Source organism: Neodiprion fabricii, chromosome 7, assembly GCF_021155785.1.
Source record: "Neodiprion fabricii isolate iyNeoFabr1 chromosome 7, iyNeoFabr1.1, whole genome shotgun sequence".
Classification (NCBI taxonomy): Eukaryota; Metazoa; Arthropoda; class Insecta; order Hymenoptera; family Diprionidae; genus Neodiprion; species Neodiprion fabricii.
Window position 1 is genome coordinate 5,853,296 of NC_060245.1, and position 26,845 is coordinate 5,880,140.

The following is a 26,845-nucleotide window of genomic DNA, read 5'->3' on the forward strand; positions in this document are numbered from 1 at the left end:
AAAAGGGTAAGTGGAAAATAATCGAATTCTGTAAGACCCTGTACATTGTTTGTTCAATATTTGTACGAAAAAAAAGTTTTTGCAATCATAAGCCTAATAACTGCTATTGTTATAAAATATGACAGTGTCGGATGTCAGACACAAGGGGTTAATTTCCATGTAAAAACCGCATAGAGCGGAATACATTAATGCAGGACTCTAAACGGTTTACAAGGATCATAAGAAGGTATCAAATATTAATATCATAAACATTACGGTACATCATACATATTTTATATATTTATAATCGTAATTTAGTCGATACTTTAATCTCGATTTTCAGGTAGAACTTGCGACGGCTTACTGCTGTATGATATTAAGTAGCTGCAGTGCGGGCTAGGGATCACATACGTCAACCAAATGAGTGTTGTTAGTGCAGGGGCTTGAGAAGCCCCTCGTTCTGGGGCTAAGACGTGATTCTATTAGTACAAATTATACCGACATTTGTCTACTGAATGGAAGGAAAGACGATTACTTTCAAGAAAAGTGACGTTAAGCGGAATCGAATATTAACTTCAGGCTTATGATACTTGTCGTTCTTTATAGTATCGGGCCCTTAATTGGTATATACAATGAATGAAAATACTGATCGATCGTACAGTCATTGCCTATACAAGGACGTGCTTGCACAATCATGAAGCATAAATAAACGATCAAAGCAATGCAACACATTGGTAATGTAACACTTCAACTTGAGAGATCTGCGAATGTTTGGCCAGGCTTTAAAAGTGTTCCACGTTATGGTAGCGTCCTCTACTGCGACGCATCGTGGATCGCGATAATGGCTCAGAAATATGTATTTAAATTGGACACGTAGCACACTAGAGTAGAAATCAAGGATTGTAATGATCGTCACCTCACCCCGTTTCAGTGGTTTATTTAAACGTAATGTGCAGTACTTCGTTGCAGGAAATGCTGTCAGATCGCACGGAATATGAGGAAAAAGTATCGGATGGCATTCGAAATTTTCGACACGGAGATCCAAAGTTGTATTTATACTTTATATTTAATATTTCGCACAAAGTATAGTGTTATTTTTGACATAATCCAAATACAAGTTAAAAACATTTAAAGCTAAAAACCACTTGATGAGGTAACTTAACTCATGTAGAGATTATAATGTCTGAATATCATAATTTCAGAAACGCTTATCACGTTGATATTGTTAGTTCGAACTTACTGTTTAACGCAGGGAAACCTATCTTGACATTACAATACGGTGTCAGTGAAAATGTCGTCTATCATTTCCCAGTGAATGGCAATAACCAGTGTCTTCGATTCTCACCAGTTTAACAAAAGAGTTTCGATTTCTGTGTAACAGCGCGCAAATGCCTTGCGTTTAGCGATACACATCTGCTCGAGTGTGGGTAGTAATATGTAACTTGCGTGATTGAAATTTATAATCGTTTGTGGTATTGTAATTGTTAGGTCAGTACAAAAAAAAAAAAAACGACAACAGAGAAATGAAGATAATACATGAAGGATGACGGCAGGTATTTACCAAATATTGAAAAGTATGATAAATATAACCAAAATTAGTTGAGTCACGGTTATTGTGTCAATAATAAATCATGTCAATGTTTGTTTATTGAGTCTTCAGGTGAAGAACATGTTATTGTAGCTATGATGATATCTAATAATGTGTATGTTACAGGTTCAGTCATTATAACCCGCAGTCTCACTTACAATTAGTTGATTCAACCATATTTGGATAGTTTGTCAAATATTTACCGTTGTTGTAATTGAGGTGATTCTTTTAGAAGCTTTCCGTATCGACTGAACAGAAAAATTTTTTTTAGCCCTGACTGGACTTATCAATCTTATATGTGATTGTGATTAGAACATGTATAAGTATCTGTAAATTAATAGTGTGCGAATCACCAAAGAATTACTTGGCATACGAATATTCTGAGTACATGTGGGGTCATATGTAAACGCATTGATTCATTCCTTTCGTGGAAATACGTGTTGTGTCATACTTGTGTGTGGCTTCATGCGAGGGTGACTTCATGAGAGGTAGTAAAGTACAAGAAGATTATGAGTAAGGGAGGACTTACGTAATCTGAGGCCAGTTGTTGGCATACATTAAGTTTAACGAACAAGGCACGTTACTACGACTTATCTGGCTAGACTATAAATTCCCTCTTGTCGAGAAGTTTTACTCGGCTGCGCACCTGGGCAAATGAATTAGCCTTTATCTATAATCTGTTTCCAATAGTTCTTGGAAGCAATTTTCCCAATTCAAAGTTACCTATCACCTATCTTCATTGACCCATTTCATTCCTTTTTGTATTTAAACTTGTTGATAAGTTCATCCAATTTCTTCACTTTCTTTTGGGATAAGCAACGGATAGGGTCATCTTTATCATGCATGCTTACATGCTGTATACTTTTTCATGTAATTCGGAGTTTTTACTTTCTGTCACTTTAAGGAAACGAAAAGTATTAGTCTGGGGCAAAAAGTGACTGCCGATAATTTTGTGGAAGATATGTTCGTTAAACTGTTTCGAACGAACTAAGAAGCTACAGATTTTTATACCTGTTGGCTTTCTTACACTTACAATATTTGAGCGTGGCAACATACGTGGTCTTCAAGTTGGTGTGTCTTATCGACACAGGTAACATACTGTGTCAATACATTTGTCGTACATTTTTTGTACATCACAGTAACGTTGGTATTGAGAAATATGTTTATTTTGTTCACAAGATTGATTTAATGAACACCAGTGTGGCTCTCAATCACATTAACTAAAATGCAAATATGCGTGTATTTTTACACACATGTACAGGGTGTTTCTGAGTGAATGTCGTAGTATGTTGGGTTGCCTTTCAGTAAGGGGCGCAAATACTGTTAAGACAGACTCACTGAGTTATCGGTAGGTAACTCGGTAGGTAGCGCGTTAGAAATCTTCGCGAGTGAGCTGAACACAACTTGCCAACATGGGTAGTTCCAGCTCACTCATGAGGACTTTAAACGCGATACCTACCGATTAGACGGTTGATCTGTCTTGACGATATATGTGTCCCTCAGTCGTAGGCAGCCCAACATACTGTAGCGTTTACTCGAAAACATCCCGTACAATACAAGATGTAACTTTGATAAATGAATAGGTTTAGAAGCAGATAGTAGACAGGTACGAGTCGTACAGTGATCCATTATGCCTCCACTTCACACAGAGTTTATTAATTACATTTAGCCCAAGGTACAGGTAGCAATATATGAACAATTATTAAACTTCTTCAGAGATATCTACTTAAATATTATATACTGTATTGTATACTATATTGTATATACTACACCTGTACGTGTAGGCATATATGTATAGTAACTGGAGAATTTATCCTTGTCCGGTGTGATAAATTGTCGAACTTTCATTCCTCTCTTATCCCGCAAGCTGCAGCTGAACTCATCTTTTAAACTGTGGTGAGCACCGCAGACCTGATTCCAATCGTGATCGTGACCACATCTCAGACGAGTACAGTCACCTTCTCACCAACCTTCTGTTGATTCTAAGTAAGTCTAACGTTTCATCTGTTGTCAGTACGCCGGTTTCAGTTGGTCAAATGATAGTCAGAAATGTTGAAACTTTCATCACTATGAGTGTACGTAAGTCGATGGATGAGTCACAACTGCTCCAATGGACCTATGCCGGAATCGAATTGCGAGACAATCCAGTTTCAAAAAATACTTTATTATTGCTACACCGTGCTATCGACCTGCTTCTGCTTCTCTCGCAAGCTACGCGAATGCGCGGCTGTGTTGCTTTGTGCTCATTCAAACCACCGTGCTGGATTGCTATTAGCCTATTGGTGAGATTGCAATTTTTTTCTGAGGATAGTGCAGATTCCCAGATCTCGCCTTTGCAACGTGACAGAAAAGCTCAAGAACCATGGATTTTCGACTATAACTGTGGATTTTTGTCGTCAACGTTCATAATTGTGTCGACATCCGAACGATTCGCATCATCGACGTAGTACTCACGCAGTGTGTCTATATGGTGTATCTTACTTGGAGTCTTAGCCACACAAAAGGTCAGTGTTACTATTAGGCAAACTTAATAATATCGAGCTTAGAAACCGTCGTTCTTCTTATGTCTTTGCAAATGAAGATTATTCTCATGAATTATCACGTAGGCAGCTGGTATCCGCCCTCTGGTGGAATAGCAACACTAGTGGATTACCCTGTATAATATCTCTTGGTATTCAACTTAAAGGCGAAGTCTAATCTTGTAAAGGTTAGGGAGAAGATTTACGAGCTGAAAAAACTGGGTCGACGCGATATATAACGACGCCCTTGAGACATGGGGCGATGCGTCACAGAAGCGAGAACCACCAATCAGTTGGCGGTATTCCCTTCTACGTTTTCTATTCCCGGAATACCAAGTGACGGCGCGAGAAAAACATTTTGCAACATTTTTTTGGGTGCCATCTAGAAATCGTGTCTTCTTCTCCGTGTTATGTTTGCTTACAATGCGTGTAATATGTACGCAGCAGCAGGCCGCCATGAATCTTTCTGCGATATACGTTTTTGCATACCTTTCGAGGCTCTCTAAATATTTATTTGCCTTCAGAGCGATCGGAATATGTTCACGGTGAATAGAAAGTATAAGCCCTGTAAATAGCAAGAAACATCAAATATTGGTATTCTATCAATATTTTCTTCTTCTCGTGTCTGCCGGAAGCCGAGTGAACTCAAAAGTTTTCTGTGCTTTTTATCGACCCATAAATACTTGGTTCTAAATAAGGGACACTGGCAACTGTTGAAACATTTTACGAAATTGAATACGAAAACAATGTATTTCAGTTGAAGATTGAATGAGTTACGTGTACCTAATCGTATTCAAAGCACCTTTCGGACGATACTCTAAGGGATACATAGGGTGTAGAGATGATAAGGCAAACTTCCGAAAACAATAAACATTTTATTTACATGACACAATGGACAAGTGGAATAAGCATTGGCCGTTATAGAGTTATATATTCCTGTATGACTTGAAAAATCATCTGTCGAGTTTATCTTACTAAAGTAGTAAAGTATCGTAATACAAAACACAGTTTCGGTGTTAAGAATTTTCAATAAATTAAAGAGCGTAGTTGCCACTATTCAATTAATATCTGTAATATGTGTTGTTCAAAAGCAGTTAAAAAAATTATTTCCACGATGATTATTGGTGTCCGAATCGTTAACTACCTGAACGATATTTAAGGCGTCGAAGATTGTAAGGCAAGGGGGTTGATGAAAGTTTCCCATTTTTCATGACGACGGGAATACAGGGAAATGGAATGTCGTATTGCCTTTTATGTGATCGGAAGGTATTTGTGATAATATGAAAGCGCTCATGCTGAGACGTCAATCGAATTTTTTATAGTAGCTTCCTTTTCTGAATCCAAAACTGCGAACGAAGTAATGTCACAAATTTTAAATTCATGTATTATTCTGTGCAGGCAGAAGCTGTTGTGATTCAATACTACCTAAATCGGTACTCTTGTAATAACGTGAAAACTCTCAGAGAGTCGTAAACCATGTTACTTCCTTGAGTTTGCCAGCTTACTCCAGTCTCTATACGACATACCCAATGCTTGCAAAAATATTTAAGAAAATCTGAGGAAATGCCGGTGGGTACCGTTTCGATAACATTTACACCACGAGTTGGATGCCAAGTACGGTTGAAAGCTAAATCAAAGCTTTGATACAGGCTCGAAACATAGTACTGCCATTGTGAATCCCCTATTTTGCCGTCAGCTTCGAGATCTCGGCTCGCATGAATGAGTTATAGATTTAGGTTTCGACAGCTTTGACATGTAATTTCCTCACTGAAATATATTATATATTATTGAATGTATTTTGCTACCACGTTAAAATATACAACTTCTAAGGCATACGCCAAAGTAAACCGGAGGTTGGATTTTCAGACCTAAAGTGAACGTTGGCTCATGACATGAAAACCAATTTCAGAATTGTCCAAGACACTCGATCGTGTTTCTCACACATCTTCCTAAGTATCGGAAGTTCTTTAGACGAGGAACAAGGTCTTCTCAGCCTTATGTATAGTGGTTCGATGTATGGAAATTGATCCCTCAGTTCCTATGTCACTCTACCAATAACCTGATTTTACGCAGATTTTGAGGAACAATTCGAAGTGCGATAATTGCAATTACCGTTCCATGACAACACAGCGTTTAATCTGGTAATGTTGTGATTAAGTACATAAACGTACAACGTACCTATCTGCCCACATTATGTACGCGGTCTTGAAAACACACACACACACATACGCACACAAACTCGGGCACAGTGTATACGGAGATTATATAATCCATCTAGGCTGGTAGGTGTTGAATCCCGGTTTTTCCGTTCAAATTGAGTAGGGGCATGGGTATAATGTGGGTCCGACGTTGAAGAAAGGCTTTTTCAAAGAGGAAATAACGGCCAGAGATAAAGGATAAAAAAGATTAATAACTTGCAGTAAGTTTTCAGCTGGCCAATAGCTTCTGGTTTTCGCATCTCATAAAGATCCGAAACTCTCTTGACTGAAGAAGCCGTGAAATTAATCAAGACAATGGAAGTTACGAAGTTAAAGAACTTTGGAGACCGTAATATCTACAGTGACTCAAAAAATCTACAACAATGTTCTTTATCCCAAGTGCATTCTGAATATCGCGAATACTCGCACACAAAACCTTCTTTGTAACTTTGGTAGTATCGTAAGTATTTACACATGGACATTGAACTTTGATTGGGATTATAATCAAACTAAAACCCTTCGATACGAATTTTATTTTCATGCTGAGTGTAGTGTATATTATTTACGCGAGCCGAATTAGTCACACTTTTATGACTTTCGAATCAAAATCAGTAGCTCAAAAAACTTGAGGGATTTAAATTCAATACAGCATATTTCAACATGTTCTATCCAAAGATCAGTAAATTATTGATCCTTGTTGTTTTGTTTCATCATCCAGATTCGTATATTTGGAAACGTCACTGGTTCAAAAGGTGAACAAAAACAAACTTTTAAAGTTCTAACACCTTTTCCTAAAAGATTTCTGCTGCGGGAATTGAGGTGATCAATAATCCACGTTTGCTAAGATATTTTGACTTCAGAATCAATGATTGTTATCTTTCGGAAGGAGCCGGTTAACATTTCTATGCGATCATAACATTTCTTTCAGTGATCTTGATCAAGGTTGCAGGATCACTTGATCTGCAGGAATGATCAAGAAAAGCTGCCGCGAGTTTTCGGAGTGATAAATGAATTCGCCGAAATCCGTTGACAAGGTGGAATCGTGGGATATAGGTCGAAGAGTTTCCAAGATCATCTGATATTAATCCTGCAGTCTGAAAAGGACAAACCGGCGAGATACGAGGCTCCGAGAAAGATACCGTTCCGTTAAAAGAAGTGACCTAAAGTTTGAGCATATTACTTAGAGAAGGTAGAGAATAAGAAATTACGCTGACTTTTGGAAGACAAAGTTCCTTGTCTCTGCGTTGCGAACGAGCTCATTCTTGGTTGAACTTAAAAATCCGGCACAAGAATTGCACGCCAACGAAGAAGGTCGCGGAGTGCAAGGTAGCTGGTGAATAAATTCTACGCCATAAATATTCCTCGCGGACCTGACGCAACCCAAGTAGAACAGTTCAAGAGGACAAACTGGGTGCCACTTAATACCACGTAGAGCTTATTTAATTCCCTCGTAACGTTCTTCTCGTCAGTGGAATTTTACCCCTTAACCATTCTTTTAAAATTATACGCGCCATTCCGTGACTTTCCATTTATTCGTAGTTGGATGTATATAAATTCAAGTCGTGTGATTCACCGTCCAAATTTCATTTTCTCACATTGTTATTCTACGGGGAAGGGCGGTTCGTTTTTGCAGCTCAACGAAATTTTCGGAAAGCACTTAATTTTTCAGGCTATTCAATAACGTGTAACGCACAGGCCTTCGGCATCAGGTCTTCGACGCTTTCAAAAACTCATCCTGGACAATAAGCTTTTGAATAAGATTTATTAGACCTTCCCTGAGTTCTTTAAAATATAAGGCTGAAGTTAGTTAAAGTGACTAATTGTAAGTATCGGGGAAAATATCATTATTCCACAGTTTTAGAACGACTTTCGAGAAGTTGGTTTTTCAAATATGATTATATTTTATTTATCACGGTTTACCCAATTTTTTGAGTTTCATAATTACAACTCGTTAAGTCATAAGAAACTAAATAATACATTATACTCCTATGAGAATTCTTCTCACATTTTGCAACCTTGGGATAGTGTTTTTAAATGTAATTACAAAATCACATGAAGTGATGAACACTTTTCAGCCATCATTGGGTTACAATTTAAAATATTGCGAATTTTATGCTCGAGCTTCAAATGAAAGAATATGTATTTTGCGTATTTTACAATGATGAAAAGTTGACTATGGTGAGCTTTTTTCTCGAAAGGAATATCTGCTTTTGCCCAGATGAACGGCTCTTCTCCACCGCCATGCAAAATTGCAACGGTGCCGAGGAAAATATGCCTCCGCACACCAACCTTTTCAAAACGAAGTTCCGCTTTGACCCGTTGGATTTAATTAAAGAGATTCGTAATATGAAACTGTCTTGAACAGAAGACATAAAGCACACTGGCATACGTGAACTCGCTAGAACTGGTGAAGGTACTGATAGCCTGAAGCAACGACCTGATGGGCCATCTCATCGTGGTCATGCTGTTGCCTGACTCGGACAGCACTCTGACGTAACGGCACTGGAGACTAGATCAAAAGAGGTGTTAACGCTGGGTCTCTTGGAATTCAATTTACTTGATGAGTACAGGAGTCGTGAGGTAAAGTGAAATTAGAATTAAATGTCATACACGGGCGAAGCGCAGCTGCGAATCAAGTAATCCATCTTTTCCGTTAGAATATTGATTATCGCACGATACATTGTACAAAATCTACGAAGTGAAAAGTGTGCGTCTTGGTGAGGAGCTTTCTAATTTTTTTGTGATAAATTTACGATTCGCCCCTATGGAAACACAATAATTTTCAACCTTCGGTGGAACAATCATAAATGTTTTCACGTACCAACTTAATTAAACATACCTGTACGTCTAATTTTAAATTGATTCCTGACACCTTTGAAAAGGAATCAAATTCATTTTAGGACAATAGGGATGAGCGATATAGAAGATTTGCTTTTCAACCTTTTACCTTCTTCTTTGTAACTAAACCTGAGTCGTCATGGGTATATTGACTGACAATATTAAGTCTCCTAAACGGATTCAATTTCTCAGATAAACGACGTTTCGTGAATGGAACGAATTACTTCCATCTGTGCCCCCCAGGAGATCTGCATGCTATAGCGAAAATTTCTCGCGGAGGATTTCACGCAGAAGAATTGATTGGGCGTTGCTGTTATTTCATCGGCGGAATTTCGAATCTCCTTGAACGCGATACCCTATTCGAATATTCGAAACGATCTGCTTTGTCATAATCCCTATGCTCGTTACGGCGGCACGAACAACGTCCTATATTGAACTCTGTTGGGAAATCAAACAAGGGGGTGCGTGGTAGACGTGTCGAGAAAAAAAAATATGTGTAACGAAGCAAAGCTGCTTGATGTTCAACTTTACTCTTCGATATCCATCCTGTATTGATATCCACGAAATCCGCCTTGGTGATGAAAAAAATTCAATTACAATCACTTCTTCAGCACATAGTGTTCGTAATAAGTTGGGTGTTTCGTATTGTACGATAATACTAGGTGGCCACACATCCGGAATACTTGGTAACTGTCAGGGTATTTTTAATTTGGTCATGGAAAAAGCTGAAAATATCAGTTTTCCATCATGGGAATTAGAAATCATTTTTTGAGGTAACAAGTTTACCTTTATTCGTCGAAAAAACAAACTGGCTTAAACTGACTTTTTTGTATTGAACCGAATATAGAGTTAATAAGCTGAACGATTTAGATTTTAGTAACTTACTAGAACTGGCAAAATGTCAGGGAAACTTAGCGAATAACAAAGCTTCGCTATTTAATAAGATTCGCCTAGAAACCGATTCTAAAATACTGCGTAACATAATTTCAAATAATAAATCAGCCTTCTCTGGCTTAAACAATTTTCGTTCATTATGCTCTTTTTACCCCATTCAGCTCGAAGCTGGTTCCATTCACTTTTCCCAGATTTCATAAAGTATGCGAAAGGCTTCGATATTCTCAAAACTCAAATCGTTGACTCGTCGCTTCGTAAAACACATTCCGCCATAACAGTTACAGTTTTTCAATTGTGTACAAAACTTGTGAGCATATAATTTAATTAAGTCCTGCAATGAACTCGATACTAATTGAGAATAATTGAACAAAATCGATGAAATTCCAAACATTAATGTTGAAGAGTATCTCAATACTCAAAATAATTATTTTTTGCTTTGTGGCTAGTTTTACCATATATTTTGCGTAGTTTTTGAAGTGATGAAGAATTCTCAGCATGGCGTCTGCAATAATTACTCATTGTCAGGTAACAAAACTACAATGTTTATGATTTGTCTGGATTACTTATATTGTACGGGTTGCAGCTTGTACGAGGATAATTTTTCCTCTGTCATTCACCAAACGACGAAATTGGTTTTTCTGAGTGTGAATCTCTACAGGTTTATACTTTTGCAGAAAATTTTTACCCAGAAATCTTTGAACCATGCCACGTGTGTCACGCCAGTAAAATCCTCCCGAAGAAACGGTGGTGCATAGTGAGGATGAAACGCGTTATTATTTCTGTTGGACAGTATAAGCTCTGTATTCTTCAACCTCTCGGACGTCAGATTCCAGCCTAGCATAGCGTCCGTATTAAGGATGGAGTCGTTCAGGTCGAAACATTCTGCTCGACTTGTCCTATATCACGAGACAAGAAATAATAGCGAACACTCCTCACCGCGATTTTTCACTTCAACTATTCTTCTCCCGAGCTTGATGTGGTTGGGTATATATCTTCCTTTCTTTCAATTAGCGCAAATAACGGCCCCGCCTGAGTAGTAATCTCGAGATTAATAGGCTCGACTCGAAAGTGCAGCTCGTTTGTCTTAATTTTTAAGTTTTAATTCGCACCCCGAGAAACCCGATTTCAGCTTTTCCACTCACTGGTACACTTCGATCGTTACACACACACACACACACACACACACACACACTCACATATCTTTGAATATAAAACTCACTTTGGACATATTGTAATAAAACTCGCGCGAAGTTGCAGGTGCCGTGCAGTGCGAACGGAATACATTGGCTGGATAAAAACTGGGGAAGCGTTTGAACGAGCAAATGGATGGGCATGTAAATCTCGTTTGATAAATGTGAACAATTTATAAACGAGCTGCAGAAAACTACCCATATATGTATATTACAGCCGCTCGTTCTCGTCGAGATGTGGAGAGGTAGGTACGTAACGTATAATACGTCTGTAGGAATAGGTTGATGAAATAATCCTGTAAGGTCACGGTTATTATGGAGTAAGGTTGGCCGAAAACTAACAATTTTTGCTAATTTTATTAACAAAAATATTTGAAAGCTACGAAGAAGTATATAAAAATACAAAAATAGGGAATTGTGGAATTACAGTCGCAAGGTGAATCTAGATGCTAAATTTCAAATCGTTTTAATGTGCTTCGAAATTTGGTAGAGTCGTTCGATTTCACTCCGCGATGGCTATTTCTGTTTAGGAGACCAGATCCTTCTACCTTTTTACCAGCTCAGTGACTCACTTTTTTATCGTGTTAAAATCATCAAATGTTTAATTTATAATCGGTACGTGCATGGTAATATTAAACTGACTATTACAGTAAAAAAAAAAGAAAATCCGTTTCAGTGACTTTATAGAAAATTCTTATGAACAAGACAAATCATCGTAGAGTGAAATCGAAGGATTATACGAGATTTTTAACCATGTGAAGCGATTCCAAATGAAGCATCGGTATCTAAGCCTTTGATTACGGTTCCAGTATTTTCCATTGTCGCATTTCAAAAAGGATCTTTGCAGCTCACAAATCTAATAATTTGATAATTACTCGGTGTTTATCTGTGTCGTACTGAATTTGATAAAAAGTATCGATTTTTGGACAGCCAACCTACCTTTACTTTCGTGAAACTTTCTATCAAGACTGCGGAAAAAGAATTACACGTACATAACATCTGGAAAAATTCGTTCGATTCGGAAGTTTTACCATTATTATTACTATACCCGAACGAGTAAGATCGAAAGAGTATCTTCGTATATTTTCGTACTTTCGCAGAAAGAAAGAAAGTTTAAGCATGAGAAATACGCCGTTGGGATCGCGAGCCCAATATCACGATAACGTGGCGACGATTTATCACAATGGGACCAAGAACGATCTGGCATGTACTCTGCTTCGAGTTTCTGCGTGACTCGAAATTTTCTAGCATAGAGTTCTTTACACTGTATCTAATAATTGTGCTATAACTCAAAAGTAGTCGTTGTTTCCACAAATGGTGTGAAAACTCGACATATTCACTGGAAGTGGCTAAAGATAATGTGTTTCTTTTTTTTTCACACAAGTTGAAGAGAATGACACTAATTCGTGGTTTATTCACTCATAATCATAAAAATAATGAAATATTATTCAATATCTAGTGTACACAGTTGCATTTTTGAGACGAAGGAAATTTTTAATATGTTAATAATCAAGTTCTTGTTCACTATCAAGTAGTCAGTACACATATACATATAGTTGGAATTTTTCTTCACCACCCAGCAACAATGTAATCGGAGAATTTTTTGGGCCTGCCTTTAGTTTGAACCACCAAGGCCGAGGTTAGTGTTCGTGTGCACCTGGTGAACAACAGAATGTGTCAAATATGTGATCCATCACATTATTATTACGTACATAACACTGTTATTTTCTCTTTCCGTAAGGAACCTACAGTGGATACGGATACGGAAACAGCTACAAGGTGTTTGTAACATTTGATAAGAGAAGAAGAGCCTCTCACGTACACGAAACTTAATAGCATCTAATTTCCGACTCAGCCAGCAGAGGTTGTCATCTCGACATATTGCGCCATTCGGTTGAGAAGATCGGAGATCCCACGCTTTGTAAGCCTTAGGGTGGTTCACGTGTGATATACTTAGGAACAATTTCAGGCTCGGATTGGGGGTGATAAATTGAATTTATATTGATTAAGTATGTATACGATTGAATATCGAAATCCATTGAAAAATTGTGAAACTTAGAAATTGAAACTCATAATATTCGAAATATTTCTATACATATTTTGTGTTCTGGTTCTGTTTGATTGAATGAATTTTAATTTTTACATTTTCAAAATCTCAAAGACGAGTTTGCTGTTTTTCTGTTCAATTTTTCCTAATCTTCACCGTGCTCTTACTCTACATAACCCCTCATCATTTTCTTATGCATCATTGATAATTTTTCTCTTTTCTGTAACTCTACTTAAATCTAATCGTATAGTATCTAATCGAAACAATAAGAGAAGAGGTAAAAAAAGGTGAACATCTCCAAACACTCTCCACCAATCCTACACTGACATATGCTTTGACACCTGTGTACACATGCCCTAAGTCAAATACATTACTATGATTATACATGTAAATTAATTTTTGCTGAAATTTCTCCGATTCGCTTAGGTCTAAGAGAAAATGGCGGGAAAACTTTGAGATCTCATGCCCTCTCAATCAAGCAGGCATGCCTTTAGTCACACAGCGTCAATATCACATGCAGTCAATCAATGTGTCCCTGTATTTAGAAGAGCTCCTCGGTTTTTCTGCGCTCCTGATACTCGGAGCATGCATGCCTTCAGTCATACTGCGTCGCCATCACATGCAGTCGATCAATCAATCAATGTGTCCCTGTTTTTAGAAGAGCTCCTCGGTTCTCCTGTGCTCCTGATACCAGGAGTCATTTTTGCTGAAATTTCTCCGATTCGCTTAGGTCTAAGAGAAAATGGCGGGAAAACTTTGAGATCTCATGCCCTCTCAATCAAGCAGGCATGCCTTCAGTCATACAGCGTCGACATCACATGCAGTCGATCAATCAATCAATGTGTCCCTGTTTTTAGAAGAGCTCCTCGGTTTTTCTGCGCTCCTGATACTCGGAGCATGCATGCCTTCAGTCATACAGCGTCGCCATCACATGCAGTCGATCAATCAATCAATGTGTCCCTGTTTTTAGAAGAGCTCCTCGGTTCTGCTGCGCCTCTGATACCAGAAGTAATTTTCGCTGAAATTTCTCCGATTTTCTTAAGTCTAATAGGAAGTGGCGCGAAAATTGGCGATTACATACTCTCTCAATTAAGCAGGCATGCTTTGAGATACACAGCATCGAAGTCGTAAGCAGTTCATTAATTAGACTTTTTTGATGGACCACCTCCGCTGAGATGCGCTTTTGATAATACGAGTACTCTGACCCTGAAATTCCACTGATCTACTTATTCCTTACTCGAAGTCAGAAGGTTTGCAGAATATAAAATAAATTATGACCCCTTTTCAATCGTGTCCACCCACTTTGAGAGGTTTTCGGAACTTGCTTCCCTAGATATATTTCAACCATATATCGATGTAATTGCACGAGAGAGTCTGTTCGCGCCCAGTCCAGAGTGGCTGCCACCAACGGATGAAAGTAGGCAGACGAACATCACAACATACATACCAGATTCTCCAAGTGGCGGGTAAGAAAAATCACAATCTACTTAGTTACTGTTCCGTTTTATTCATTTTACCTCAATTCTAGTACAAGTGTTTTGGTGTCAGTAGTTTATACCATAACAAGATATACTATAGATATCAAGTGAAAGGCAAAGAAAATAAGAAGAATGAGAAGTGCAATATACATTAGTCTCAGTAGATTATCAAGAATGTTATGCAACAGTTATATTCGTAGTTTGTAAGAATAGTTTAAGTTTTATCCTGCAGACAGGTGTAATGTATCTCTGTAGGATACGAAGTATATGATATTATATATTCAGTATTTTATGTCACCTGTATTAAAATCGAGTCATAAATACATAAAAAATAATATACGTAAAAATAAATAAATTTTCCCGTATACTCTTCGTATTTTCTTCTGTGATGGATCCCACACCAATTCGAACCCCTTTCTTGCAATCCTTGGTAATTTCCCTGCAGCTGGTTCTTTGCTCTCTTTGCTGTTTCTCTCGCGTTCCTTAAGATCCAATTAGTCTAGAAAGAAGCATACAAATCATTTCTGAGATGACAGACATTTTCCTCAAAAAAGAAATTTGTTTGGATTTTTGGCTTCAATTTTGACGATTTGAAATAATGCTGGAATTGATTCTTTTATACTCTATATCGACGTTATTCTGCGACACGAATCGATTGCGTACAGCTCGGATACGCCGCGAAGAACGGATCAACAGTTACCGCGGAAAAACGAAAGATTTCCTCACCACAATCCAAAGTTATAAAAATTTTGTATTCTACAACATGTATAAGCTCGTGCGAAAAAATTACTCACCATTTATGCATCAAGAAAGAAACAGGAATTCCGCAGGATGAAGTACTTCCGAGAGTTTCTCACTACGTGTGAGTAGAATGTCCAAGGCACAACCGGGCCACAGAAGTAGGCACCTGTGGATTAGGAAAAGCTTTAGACCCTATAGTTAGTGACAAGTCTCAAGCAAGCAGAGATCCATTAAGATACAGAGCGTCGACATTGCATGCAATCGATTAAACAATCCCTGTTTTTGAGCTACCTCGTCGGGTCGAATATTATTTCAATACCACTAGAAGTCTCACGCTGAAAATTTCCCGATTAGCCCTATTCTAACAAAGTAGAATATACACGGGAAAGCGTTTGCGTGCCCTTTCAAACTCCCACCCTCACTGCTTGCAAGCACGTTCATACATTGATCTACGCTGCCGACTCCCGCATGAATTACGAATCGTATTTTGTGGCAGATTATTTCAACAACATTTGGCAATAGAAAACGATCGCCAATTATCACACACAGTCCCAAATCATAATTCGAAAGTTTCGAATATAAACCGCAAATGTCTTGTCGCGCATCCATAGGAGTTCACCTTCCGATGCCTGTTAGGGTTTCAGTATGCCCAGGGTCCTATTTTAATAAAAGAGACTTCTGCATATCGATTTTGAGGTTGAGATAGTAGCGTCCGTAGAATGTCTAAAATACCAAAGCTGAGTCGTCCTTGATTTTGTCAGAATTATGAAACAGTTTGCGAAGTGTTATAACAAATTGCGTCAAGGATTAAATGGAGGTTATTTTCCTAGAGAACAGTATTGCTACTAGTTCGAGCATGAGGGTTACACCACGGATAAGATCATTTCCCACCATAAAATCTTCCGAATAAATTTTCTTTCTATTTGTTTCTGTTATCTGTACGGGTACAAATATTTATTAACAGTCAGTGACATTTGTTTGTGAATTGAAATACCGCTGTGATTTAATTCCTACGTTCATGTGGAGGGATTAATTTATGGGAAGCAATATTTCACTTTATAGTCAAGTGTGTACTCACTTGCGACAGATTCACCAGGCGCATGAATCGGTGCTAGCCAGTCATTCCAGATCCAATATACGGCTACGGAATTCTCGTGTCTAAACTCATCGACCATGCTATCCACGTCTTCAATCCTATTGGAAGCTTGAAATTGGTGGATATAGCGTCCCCTAGAAGGGAAGTCGCAAACAAATTCATTGGTATTTTTGGGTCTTTGACTTGGACGGCGCGGCACGTTGCAATGAATTAAATAAAGGCTGACGCCGACTAGACCGCGGCGGACGGCGGCGGACGGCGGCGAAATTTTCGCTCATACGGTTATCCATATAGGTGTTCACACTAGACGGCGGCGGACCGCGGCGGACCGCGGCAATTTTTCGCGAGTTCCAAGTTGGGAATATTTCGGCGGTGCGCCGCGCATCGCCGCGCATCGCCGTCGTCTAGTGTGAACACCCTACCGATGCCGAAATTCATCCCAAGTATAAAAATAGGGAAACCTGCGTTACTTTGATGTAAATGGTTATGGTTTACAAGGATTCTTTTCATTCTCTCCGCTGTTCTTGCGAAAAATAAATGTATTCATTTTTACATCTTAAATAAATCCTACGGATATTAAATAAATGTTACGCAAGTAACTACTTCATTTTTAAAGAAATTTAAGTAAACGTGAGTTTTAGAACAACAAGTTATGATCAACGGATTATTTTATGTAAAAAATTTATTTTTTTCTCATTGTTCGGGTATGATGCTGATTTCATGAAGACTGTTTTTTATTTTGCGTATTAATTTTTATGCATAAGAAATGAGAGAGTATATTTTGAGCTAAAATTTATTTCATTTTCACTATACATGTATTATATGTATAATAGGGTGTTTCAAAATAAAAAAATTTACGATTTTCCAACGAGCCACACCCGAAATAGTTTAGGTAGAAACAAAAATTCTGGCGATAGATGAGCATTGTCGGTTGATTTTTAATCCTTTTTTCCTTTTTATCGAATTTATGATGGACAATTGTTAGTAATTTTTTTTCGTGTTAAACACTTCTTCATCTGAGCTATCCATAATGAGTAATCAAGAAGTAGTGGCAAATATGCATGATTATTTATTGTGTGCCCATGACGACTGAGACAAATCGTGGTCATCAGATAATTGATAAATATCTCTTTTTCGGAGAAACAGTATCGGCGGGTGGTCACGCGACTATAGTGGGCGCATCTCACGGTAACTGCGCCGCGGTCCGCCGCGGTGCAGTGGGTGTCAGCCTTAACTTTTGAAATGTCCTACCATTTCCGAACACCTCCAACCATCCTATTTACCTATATTACTAGATTAGCTATTATATGAAAAGAGAAGAATTATTCACTTCGAAATGGGATTCTATTCGACGCGCGCTCGATGTATTCCATAACATTAGTATTCATAATTATTTCAACAACTTTTCATTTGCTCTCTCGATCTTGAATTTTCGTAGGCATATAACCAAAACGCTGTTCTAGCTAGTCGAGAGTGAAGTATCTACGTTGGGTAGAGAAGCAAAATTGTTTTTCGAAAAGTATTCGGATGGAAAAAAATTCAGAGTAACTGTAATACATCACGGATGCGCTAATTTTGAACGAGATGAAATGGATGCTTCGTATATGAGATAGTATTTAACGCTGCGTAGTGATTTAAAGACCTAAAAAGGTGATAGGAAGAGAAAGAACGAAGCTTCTTAACACTTCGAGTGTATTTTAACACACATTTGAAAGATACGAGCAAAATTTTTCATCATCCAACTGTCGCAGAACGGCAGCGTTGTCGGCTGACCCGTTAAGTAAAGGATATATCTTCAGTCAACGGCTGACCATCGAAGGGCCTGGCCGCTTGAGTCTGGAATCGGCAGGACAGATAAGGTGTGTATTTCTTGTATGAAATGTGAACACTAGAATCATTATACATCATATCATATCATCATACATCATACATCATACATCGTACATCATACATCATACATCATACATCATACATCATCATACTTAGTATTACAGTTCGAAACCAAAGTTTGAATTTTCGGATGTTCGGAAAGTGACGTCACCAATCTAAAATCGGCTAGCCGAGTTCCTCAGTCTGGTAACAACCGCGCAGTAGAGCGGACGGTTGAGAGTCGCGCTCCGCAAACTTCGAGTACCGGGTTGTCAACCTCCCGGATCCCGCGCTTCGGGTCCGCTACGCGGTGAAACTCGACTTCCAGGATAAGCGCTCCGTGGTTCCTGGTTCACGTTTACAATAAATTATTTCAATTCGTTTTTCGCGCAAGCTGAAATTCAGTAGCTGTCGGTGCGCTAATAAAATTTCTCGACTTCCAGGATAAGCGCTCCGTGGTTCCTGGTTCACGTTTACAATAAATTATTTCAATTCGTTTTTCGCGCAAGCTGAAATTCAGTAGCTGTCGGTGCGCTAATAAAATTTCTCGACTTCCAGGATAAGCGCTCCGTGGTTCCTGGTTCACGTTTACAATAAATTATTTCAATTCGTTTTTCGCGCAAGCTGAAATTCAGTAGCTGTCGGTGCGCTAATAAAATTTCTCGACTTCCAGGATAAGCGCTCCGTGGTTCCTGGTTCACGTTTACAATAAATTATTTCAATTCGTTTTTCGCGCAAGCTGAAATTCAGTAGCTGTCGGTCCGCTAATAAAATTTCTCGACTTCCAGGATAAGCGCTCCGTGGTTCCTGGTTCACGTTTACAATAAATTATTTCAATTCGTTTTTCGCGCAAGCTGAAATTCAGTAGCTGTCGGTGCGCTAATAAAATTTCTCGACTTCCAGGATAAGCGCTCCGTGGTTCCTGGTTCACGTTTACAATAAATTATTTCAATTCGTTTTTCGCGCAAGCTGAAATTCAGTAGCTGTCGGTGCGCTAATAAAATTTCTCGACTTCCAGGATAAGCGCTCCGTGGTTCCTGGTTCACGTTTACAATAAATTATTTCAATTCGTTTTTCGCGCAAGCTGAAATTCAGTAGCTGTCGGTGCGCTAATAAAATTTCTCGACTTCCAGGATAAGCGCTCCGTGGTTCCTGGTTCACGTTTACAATAAATTATTTCAATTCGTTTTTCGCGCAAGCTGAAATTCAGTAGCTGTCGGTGCGCTAATAAAATTTCTCGACTTCCAGGATAAGCGCTCCGTGGTTCCTGGTTCACGTTTACAATAAATTATTTCAATTCGTTTTTCGCGCAAGCTGAAATTCAGTAGCTGTCGGTCCGCTAATAAAATTTCTCGACTTCCAGGATAAGCGCTCCGTGGTTCCTGGTTCACGTTTACAATAAATTATTTCAATTCGTTTTTCGCGCAAGCTGAAATTCAGTAGCTGTCGGTGCGCTAATAAAATTTCTCGACTTCCAGGATAAGCGCTCCGTGGTTCCTGGTTCACGTTTACAATAAATTATTTCAATTCGTTTTTCGCGCAAGCTGAAATTCAGTAGCTGTCGGTGCGCTAATAAAATTTCTCGACTTCCAGGATAAGCGCTCCGTGGTTCCTGGTTCACGTTTACAATAAATTATTTCAATTCGTTTTTCGCGCAAGCTGAAATTCAGTAGCTGTCGGTCCGCTAATAAAATTTCTCGACTTCCAGGATAAGCGCTCCGTGGTTCCTGGTTCACGTTTACAATAAATTATTTCAATTCGTTTTTCGCGCAAGCTGAAATTCAGTAGCTGTCGGTGCGCTAATAAAATTTCTCGACTTCCAGGATAAGCGCTCCGTGGTTCCTGGTTCACGTTTACAATAAATTATTTCAATTCGTTTTTCGCGCAAGCTGAAATTCAGTAGCTGTCGGTCCGCTAATAAAATTTCTCGACTTCCAGGATAAGCGCTCCGTGGTTCCTGGTTCACGTTTACAATAAATTATTTCAATTCGTTTTTCGCGCAAGCTGAAATTCAGTAGCTGTCGGTCCGCTAATAAAATTTCTCGACTTCCAGGATAAGCGCTCCGTGGTTCCTGGTTCACGTTTACAATAAATTATTTCAATTCGTTTTTCGCGCAAGCTGAAATTCAGTAGCTGTCGGTGCGCTAATAAAATTTCTCGACTTCCAGGATAAGCGCTCCGTGGTTCCTGGTTCACGTTTACAATAAATTATTTCAATTCGTTTTTCGCGCAAGCTGAAATTCAGTAGCTGTCGGTCCGCTAATAAAATTTCTCGACTTCCAGGATAAGCGCTCCGTGGTTCCTGGTTCACGTTTACAATAAATTATTTCAATTCGTTTTTCGCGCAAGCTGAAATTCAGTAGCTGTCGGTGCGCTAATAAAATTTCTCGACTTCCAGGATAAGCGCTCCGTGGTTCCTGGTTCACGTTTACAATAAATTATTTCAATTCGTTTTTCGCGCAAGCTGAAATTCAGTAGCTGTCGGTGCGCTAATAAAATTTCTCGACTTCCAGGATAAGCGCTCCGTGGTTCCTGGTTCACGTTTACAATAAATTATTTCAATTCGTTTTTCGCGCAAGCTGAAATTCAGTAGCTGTCGGTGCGCTAATAAAATTTCTCGACTTCCAGGATAAGCGCTCCGTGGTTCCTGGTTCACGTTTACAATAAATTATTTCAATTCGTTTTTCGCGCAAGCTGAAATTCAGTAGCTGTCGGTGCGCTAATAAAATTTCTCGACTTCCAGGATATGCGCTCCGTGGTTCCTGGTTCACGTTTACAATAAATTATTTCAATTCGTTTTTCGCGCAAGCTGAAATTCAGTAGCTGTCGGTCCGCTAATAAAATTTCTCGACTTCCAGGATAAGCGCTCCGTGGTTGCTGGTTCACGTTTACAATAAATTATTTCAATTCGTTTTTCGCGCAAGCTGAAATTCAGTAGCTGTCGGTCCGCTAATAAAATTTCTCGACTTCCAGGATAAGCGCTCCGTGGTTCCTGGTTCACGTTTACAATAAATTATTTCAATTCGTTTTTCGCGCAACTCCAAATTCGGTAGCTGTCAGTCCGCTAATAAAATTTCTCGACTTCCACGATAAGCGCTCCGTGGTTCCTGGTTCACGTTTACAATAAATTATTTCAATTCGTTTTTCGCGCAAGCTGAAATTCAGTAGCTGTCGGTGCGCTAATAAAATTTCTATAACTTTACAATCTTCTCATAATCTTTTTGGTAAAATATGTCGTTAAAAAAATTATATCAAACCTTACACACTATTTTTGATTTGTTCTCACGCTGAAAATATTCATTAGTATTCGAGGTATAACTCGAGGTGGTTGGCGGTTTTCGTTGGAGGTAGTTGGGGGTGGTTGCGGGTAATCTCGGTGATTCAGGAGGAGGGGAACGAGGATTTGTGCTTGGTGAGTAAAACACTTTTATAATATTTCATGGCAATTGTAATTATATTTTATCTGAAATTTTTCAAACTTCTCATGTTCACATTGAATTATTTCAATTCATTTTTTGCGCAAGCACAATTTCAGTAGCTATGAATAAGCTTATACAATTTATTATATTATTAATTAATTGATTAATATTCCTATAATATTCAATGGCAATTGTAATTATATTTCATCTGGAATATTACAAACTTGTCACGTTCACAATAAATTATTTCAATACATTTTTCGTGCTAGCACATATCTAGTAGCTATGAATAATCTTATACATTTTATTATATTATCACTTAATTATTTAATCAATAACTCAATTATATTAATCCCTACACAAAATTTTCGATGTGTTCTTATACTGAAAATATTTATTACTATTCAAGGAATAACCTGAGGTGGTTGAAGGTGGTCGGAGGTGGACGAGGAGGAGGACGAGGAGGGCGAGGATTTGTGCTGGGTGAGTAAAACACTTTTATAATATTTGATGGCAATTGTAATTATATTTCATCTGAAATATTACAAACTTGTCACGTTTACAATAAATTATTTCAATTCATTTTTCGTGCAAGCACATATTCAGTAGCTATGAATAATCTTATACAATCTATTATATTATTAATTAATTAATTATTATTCTTATAATATTTGATGGCAATTGTATTTATATTTCATCTGAAATATTACAAACTTGTCACTTTACAATAGATTATTTCAATTCATTTTTCGTGCAAGCACATATTCAGTAGCTATGAATAATCTGATACAATTTATTACATTATTAATTAATTGATTGATTACATTAATCCTTACACAATATTTTTGATATGTTCCTATACTAAAAATATTTATTACTATTCCAGGTATTACCCCAGGTGGTCGGAGCTGGACGAGCAGGAGGACCAGGTGGACCAGGAGAAGGACGAGGTGGACGAGGAGCAGGCGGGGTGGGTCGTGGGAGAGGACCTCTCCTCTCCTCAGAGGAGGGGAGGGGGAGCGGCAGGGAAGGGGAAGAGGTGGGCGGGGAGGGGGAGGGGAAGGGAAGGGAAGGGAAGGGATGGGGCGGGGTGGGGGGTGGGGGGTGGGGGGGGGAGGGAGGGAGGGCGGGAGGGCGGGCGGGCGTGTAGGGGGGCGGTACTGCTCTATTAACTCTAACGGGCTTGCATCGACATCCGTCCTCCACTCTCTCCCTCCCGCCCACCCTCCCGCCCGCCCGCCCTCCCTCCCTCCCTCTCGCCCTCCCGCCCACCCGCCCTCCCCGTCCCCCTCACCCTCCTCGCCCCGCCCCTTCCCTTCCCTTCCCTTCCCCTCCCTTCCCTGCCCTTCCCCCTCCCCGCCCACCTCGCCCTTCCCTGCCCCCCCCCCCCGCCCCTCCTCTGAGGAGAGGAGAGGTCCTCTCCCACGACCCACCCCGCCTGCTCCTCGTCCACCTCGTCCTTCTCCTCGTCCACCTGGTCCTCCTCCTCGTCCGGCTCCGACCACCTGGGGTAATACCTGGAATAGTAATGAATATTTTTAGTATAGGAACATATCAAAAATATTGTGTAAGGATTATTGTAATTAATCAATTCATTAATAATGTAATAAATTGTATAAGATTATTCATAGCTACTGAATATGTGCTTGCACGAAAAATGAATTGAAATAATCCATTGTGAAGTGACAAGTTTGTAATATTTCAGATGAAATATAATTACAATTGCCATTAAATATTATAAAAGTGTTTTACTCACCCAGCACAAATCCTCGTCCTCCTCGTCCTCCTCCTCGTCCACCTCCGACCACCGCCAACCACCGCGAGTTATACCTCGAATACTAATAAATATTTTCAGCATGAGAACAAATCAAAAATATTGTGTGAGGTTTGATATAATTTTTTTATCGATATTATCTACCAGAAAGATTATGAGAAGATTGTAAAGTTACAGAAATTTTATCAGCGTACTGACAGCTACCGAATTTGGGGTTGCGCGAAAAACGAATTGAAATAATTTATTGTAAACGTGAACCAGGAACTACGGAGCGCTTATCCTGGAAGTCGAGAAATTTTATTAGCGCACCGACAGCTACTGAATTTCAGCTTGCGCGAAAAACGAATTGAGATAATTTATTGTAAACGTGAACCAGGAACCACGGAGCGCATATCCTGGAAGTCGAGAAATTTTATTAGCGGACCGACAGCGACTGAATTTCAGCTTGCGCGAAAAACGAATTGAGATAATTTATTGTAAACGTGAACCAGGAACCACGGAGCGCTTATCCTGGAAGTCGAGAAATTTTATTAGCGGACCGACAGCTACTGAATTTCAGCTTGCGCGAAAAACGAATTGAGATAATTTATTGTAAACGTGAACCAGGAACCACGGAGCGCATATCCTGGAAGTCGAGAAATTTTATTAGCGCACCGACAGCTACTGAATTTCAGCTTGCGCGAAAAACGAATTGAAATAATTTATTGTAAACGTGAACCAGGAACCACGGAGCGCATATCCTGGAAGTCGAGAAATTTTATTAGCGCACCGACAGCTACTGAATTTCACTTTGCGCGAAAAACGAATTGAAATAATTTATTGTAAACGTGAACCAGGAACCACGGAGCGCATATCCTGGAAGTCGAGAAATCTTATTAGCGGACAGACAGCTACCGAATTTGGGGTTGCGCGAAAAGCGAATTGAAATAATTTATTGTAAACGTGAACCAGGAACCACGGAGCGCTTATCCCGGAAGTCGAGAAAATTTATTACCGGACTGACAGCTACCGAATTTGGGGTTGCGCGAAAAGCGAATTGAAATAATTTATTGTAAACGTGAACCAGGAACCACGGAGCGCATATCCTGGAAGTCGAGAAATTTTATTAGCGGACTGACAGCTACCGAATTTGGAGTTGCGCGAAAAACGAATTGAAATAATTTATTGTAAACATGAACCAGGAACCACGGAGCGCTTATCCTGGAAGTCGAGAAATTTTATTAGCGCACCGACAGCTACTGAATTTCAGCTTGCGCGAAAAACGAATTGAGATAATTTATTGTAAACGTGAACCAGGAACCACGGAGCGCATATCCTGGAAGTCGAGAAATTTTATTAGCGGACTGACAGCTACCGAATTTGGAGTTGCGCGAAAAACGAATTGAAATAATTTATTGTAAACATGAACCAGGAACCACGGAGCGCTTATCCTGGAAGTCGAGAAATTTTATTAGCGCACCGACAGCTACTGAATTTCAGCTTGCGCGAAAAACGAATTGAAATAATTTATTGTAAACGTGAACCAGGAACCACGGAGCGCTTATCGTGGAAGTCGAGAAATTTTATTAGCGGACTGACAGCTACCGAATTTGGGGTTGCGCGAAAAGCGAATTGAAATAATTTATTGTAAACATGAACCAGGAACCACGGAGCGCTTATTCTGGAAGTCGAGTTTCACCGCGTAGCGGACCCGAAGCGCGGGATCCGGGAGGTTGAGAACCCGGTACTCGAAATTTGCGGAGCGCGACTCTCATCCGTCCGCTCTACTGCGCGGTTCGTTCCCGACTGAGGAATTCAGCTAGCTGATTTTGAATTGGTGACGTCACTTTCCGAATATCCGAAAATTCAAACATAGTGCCGACCTTTCATACTATGTATGATGATGTATGACGTATGATGATATGATATGATGTATAATGATTTTAGTTTCACGTTTCATACAAGAAATACACACTTTATCTCTCCTGCCGATTCCAGACTCAAGCGGCCAGGCCCTTCGATGGTCAGCCGTTGACTGAAGATATATTCTTCAGTGAACGGGTCGGCTAATAACGCTGCCGTTCTGCGACAGTTGGCGATGAAAAATTCTGCTCGTATCTTTCAAATGTGTGTTAAAAAACACTCGAAGTGTTAAGAAGCTTTGTTCTTTCTCTTCCTATCACCTTTTTAGGTCTTTAAATCACTACGCAGCGTTAAATACTGTCTCATATACGAAGCATCCATTTCATCTCGTTCAAAATAAGTACTCTGAATTTTTTTTCCATCCGAATACTTTTCGAAACACAATTCCGCTCCTCCACCCAACGCAGATACTTCACTTGCGACCAGCTAAAACAGCGTTTCGATTCTATGCCTATGAAAATTCAAGATCGAGAGAGCAAATGAAAAGTTGTTGGAATAATTTTGAATATCAATGTTATAGGATACATCGAGCGCGTTTCGAATAGAATCCCATTTCAGAATGAATAATTCTTCTCTTTTCGTATCATAGCTAATCTAGTAATATAGGTAAATAGGATGATTGGAGGTGTTCGGAAATCGTAGGACATTTCAAAAGTTGAAGTCGACGATGATCCGGTGCATTAATTTCGTCGTTACAGATTTTCTTTTCCTATGAGGCATAGAGTATTCAACAACGAGAATGCAGTCCTTAAAATCGCTTATTCATCTCTGTCTGGAAAGCTAATTCGCAAGGCGTGATATTCTAGATATGTCAAAACTAAGCTAGCGGCACGTGTTTGCATTATTAGAAAAATACCCGTACTCTACATACACTGTTTCTAATCTTTTGCTACATTTGGTTTAATCCCCATGCTTCCACAGCACGAATAGTCGGAAATGTTTTTGATTATCCATAATAAAATAAAAGAAGTAACAGAGCTTAAATTTATTGTTAAAGCTCTAATGAATACATCAAACTGCGGACGAAACAATTCATTTATTATTTGCACATGACCTCTGTATATTTGATAAATTATTCCTAAATACATTGAAACATATGTATTTAAAATGAAATATCATGCAATGGGCTGTGTAAACTACAAACTATGATTTCTATCAAATAGCTGCTTTTATGTCAACAGGGCTTTGAGACTCAGTTAAGTTGGATCTCGATTTTTGCCATCGTATGTAGGAAATTGGGTTACAAGAACAAATGCGAATTACGAAGAACTCCGTATTAGAGATAAGGATATTTTAGTTCAAGTATACCTATG

The 26,845-nt window shown here is 39.1% G+C and overlaps 1 protein-coding gene and 1 long non-coding RNA gene across 6 annotated transcripts in view; one reads left to right on the top strand and one right to left on the bottom strand.

Moving 5' to 3' along the window:
- Positions 1-13,643, top strand: part of LOC124185973 (zinc finger protein 836-like) — a 28,557-nt gene extending 14,914 nt beyond the window's left edge. Inside the window, exons 5-8 of one of the 5 annotated variants that reach the window (XM_046577240.1) lie at positions 8,650-8,864; positions 11,268-11,451; positions 12,787-12,845; positions 12,948-13,643. In XM_046577240.1, coding sequence (XP_046433196.1) covers positions 8,650-8,658 — 9 coding nt within the window. In that variant the 3' untranslated portion in view covers positions 8,659-8,864; positions 11,268-11,451; positions 12,787-12,845; positions 12,948-13,643. Of the gene's footprint in view, positions 1-8,482; positions 8,619-8,649; positions 8,865-11,267; positions 11,456-12,786; positions 12,846-12,947 lie in introns of those variants that run through there. The other 4 variants (XM_046577239.1, XM_046577236.1, XM_046577237.1 and 1 more) reach the window with 4 other exon arrangements.
- Positions 13,644-15,037: 1,394 nt separating this feature from the next.
- LOC124185976 lies at positions 15,038-16,695 on the bottom strand. The gene is made up of 3 exons (XR_006871522.1): positions 16,551-16,695; positions 15,526-15,638; positions 15,038-15,230 (listed from the first exon to the last, which is right to left on the bottom strand). It is a non-coding gene; the product is annotated as an uncharacterized LOC124185976 (long non-coding RNA).
- Between the last annotated feature and the right edge of the window lie 10,150 nt (positions 16,696-26,845).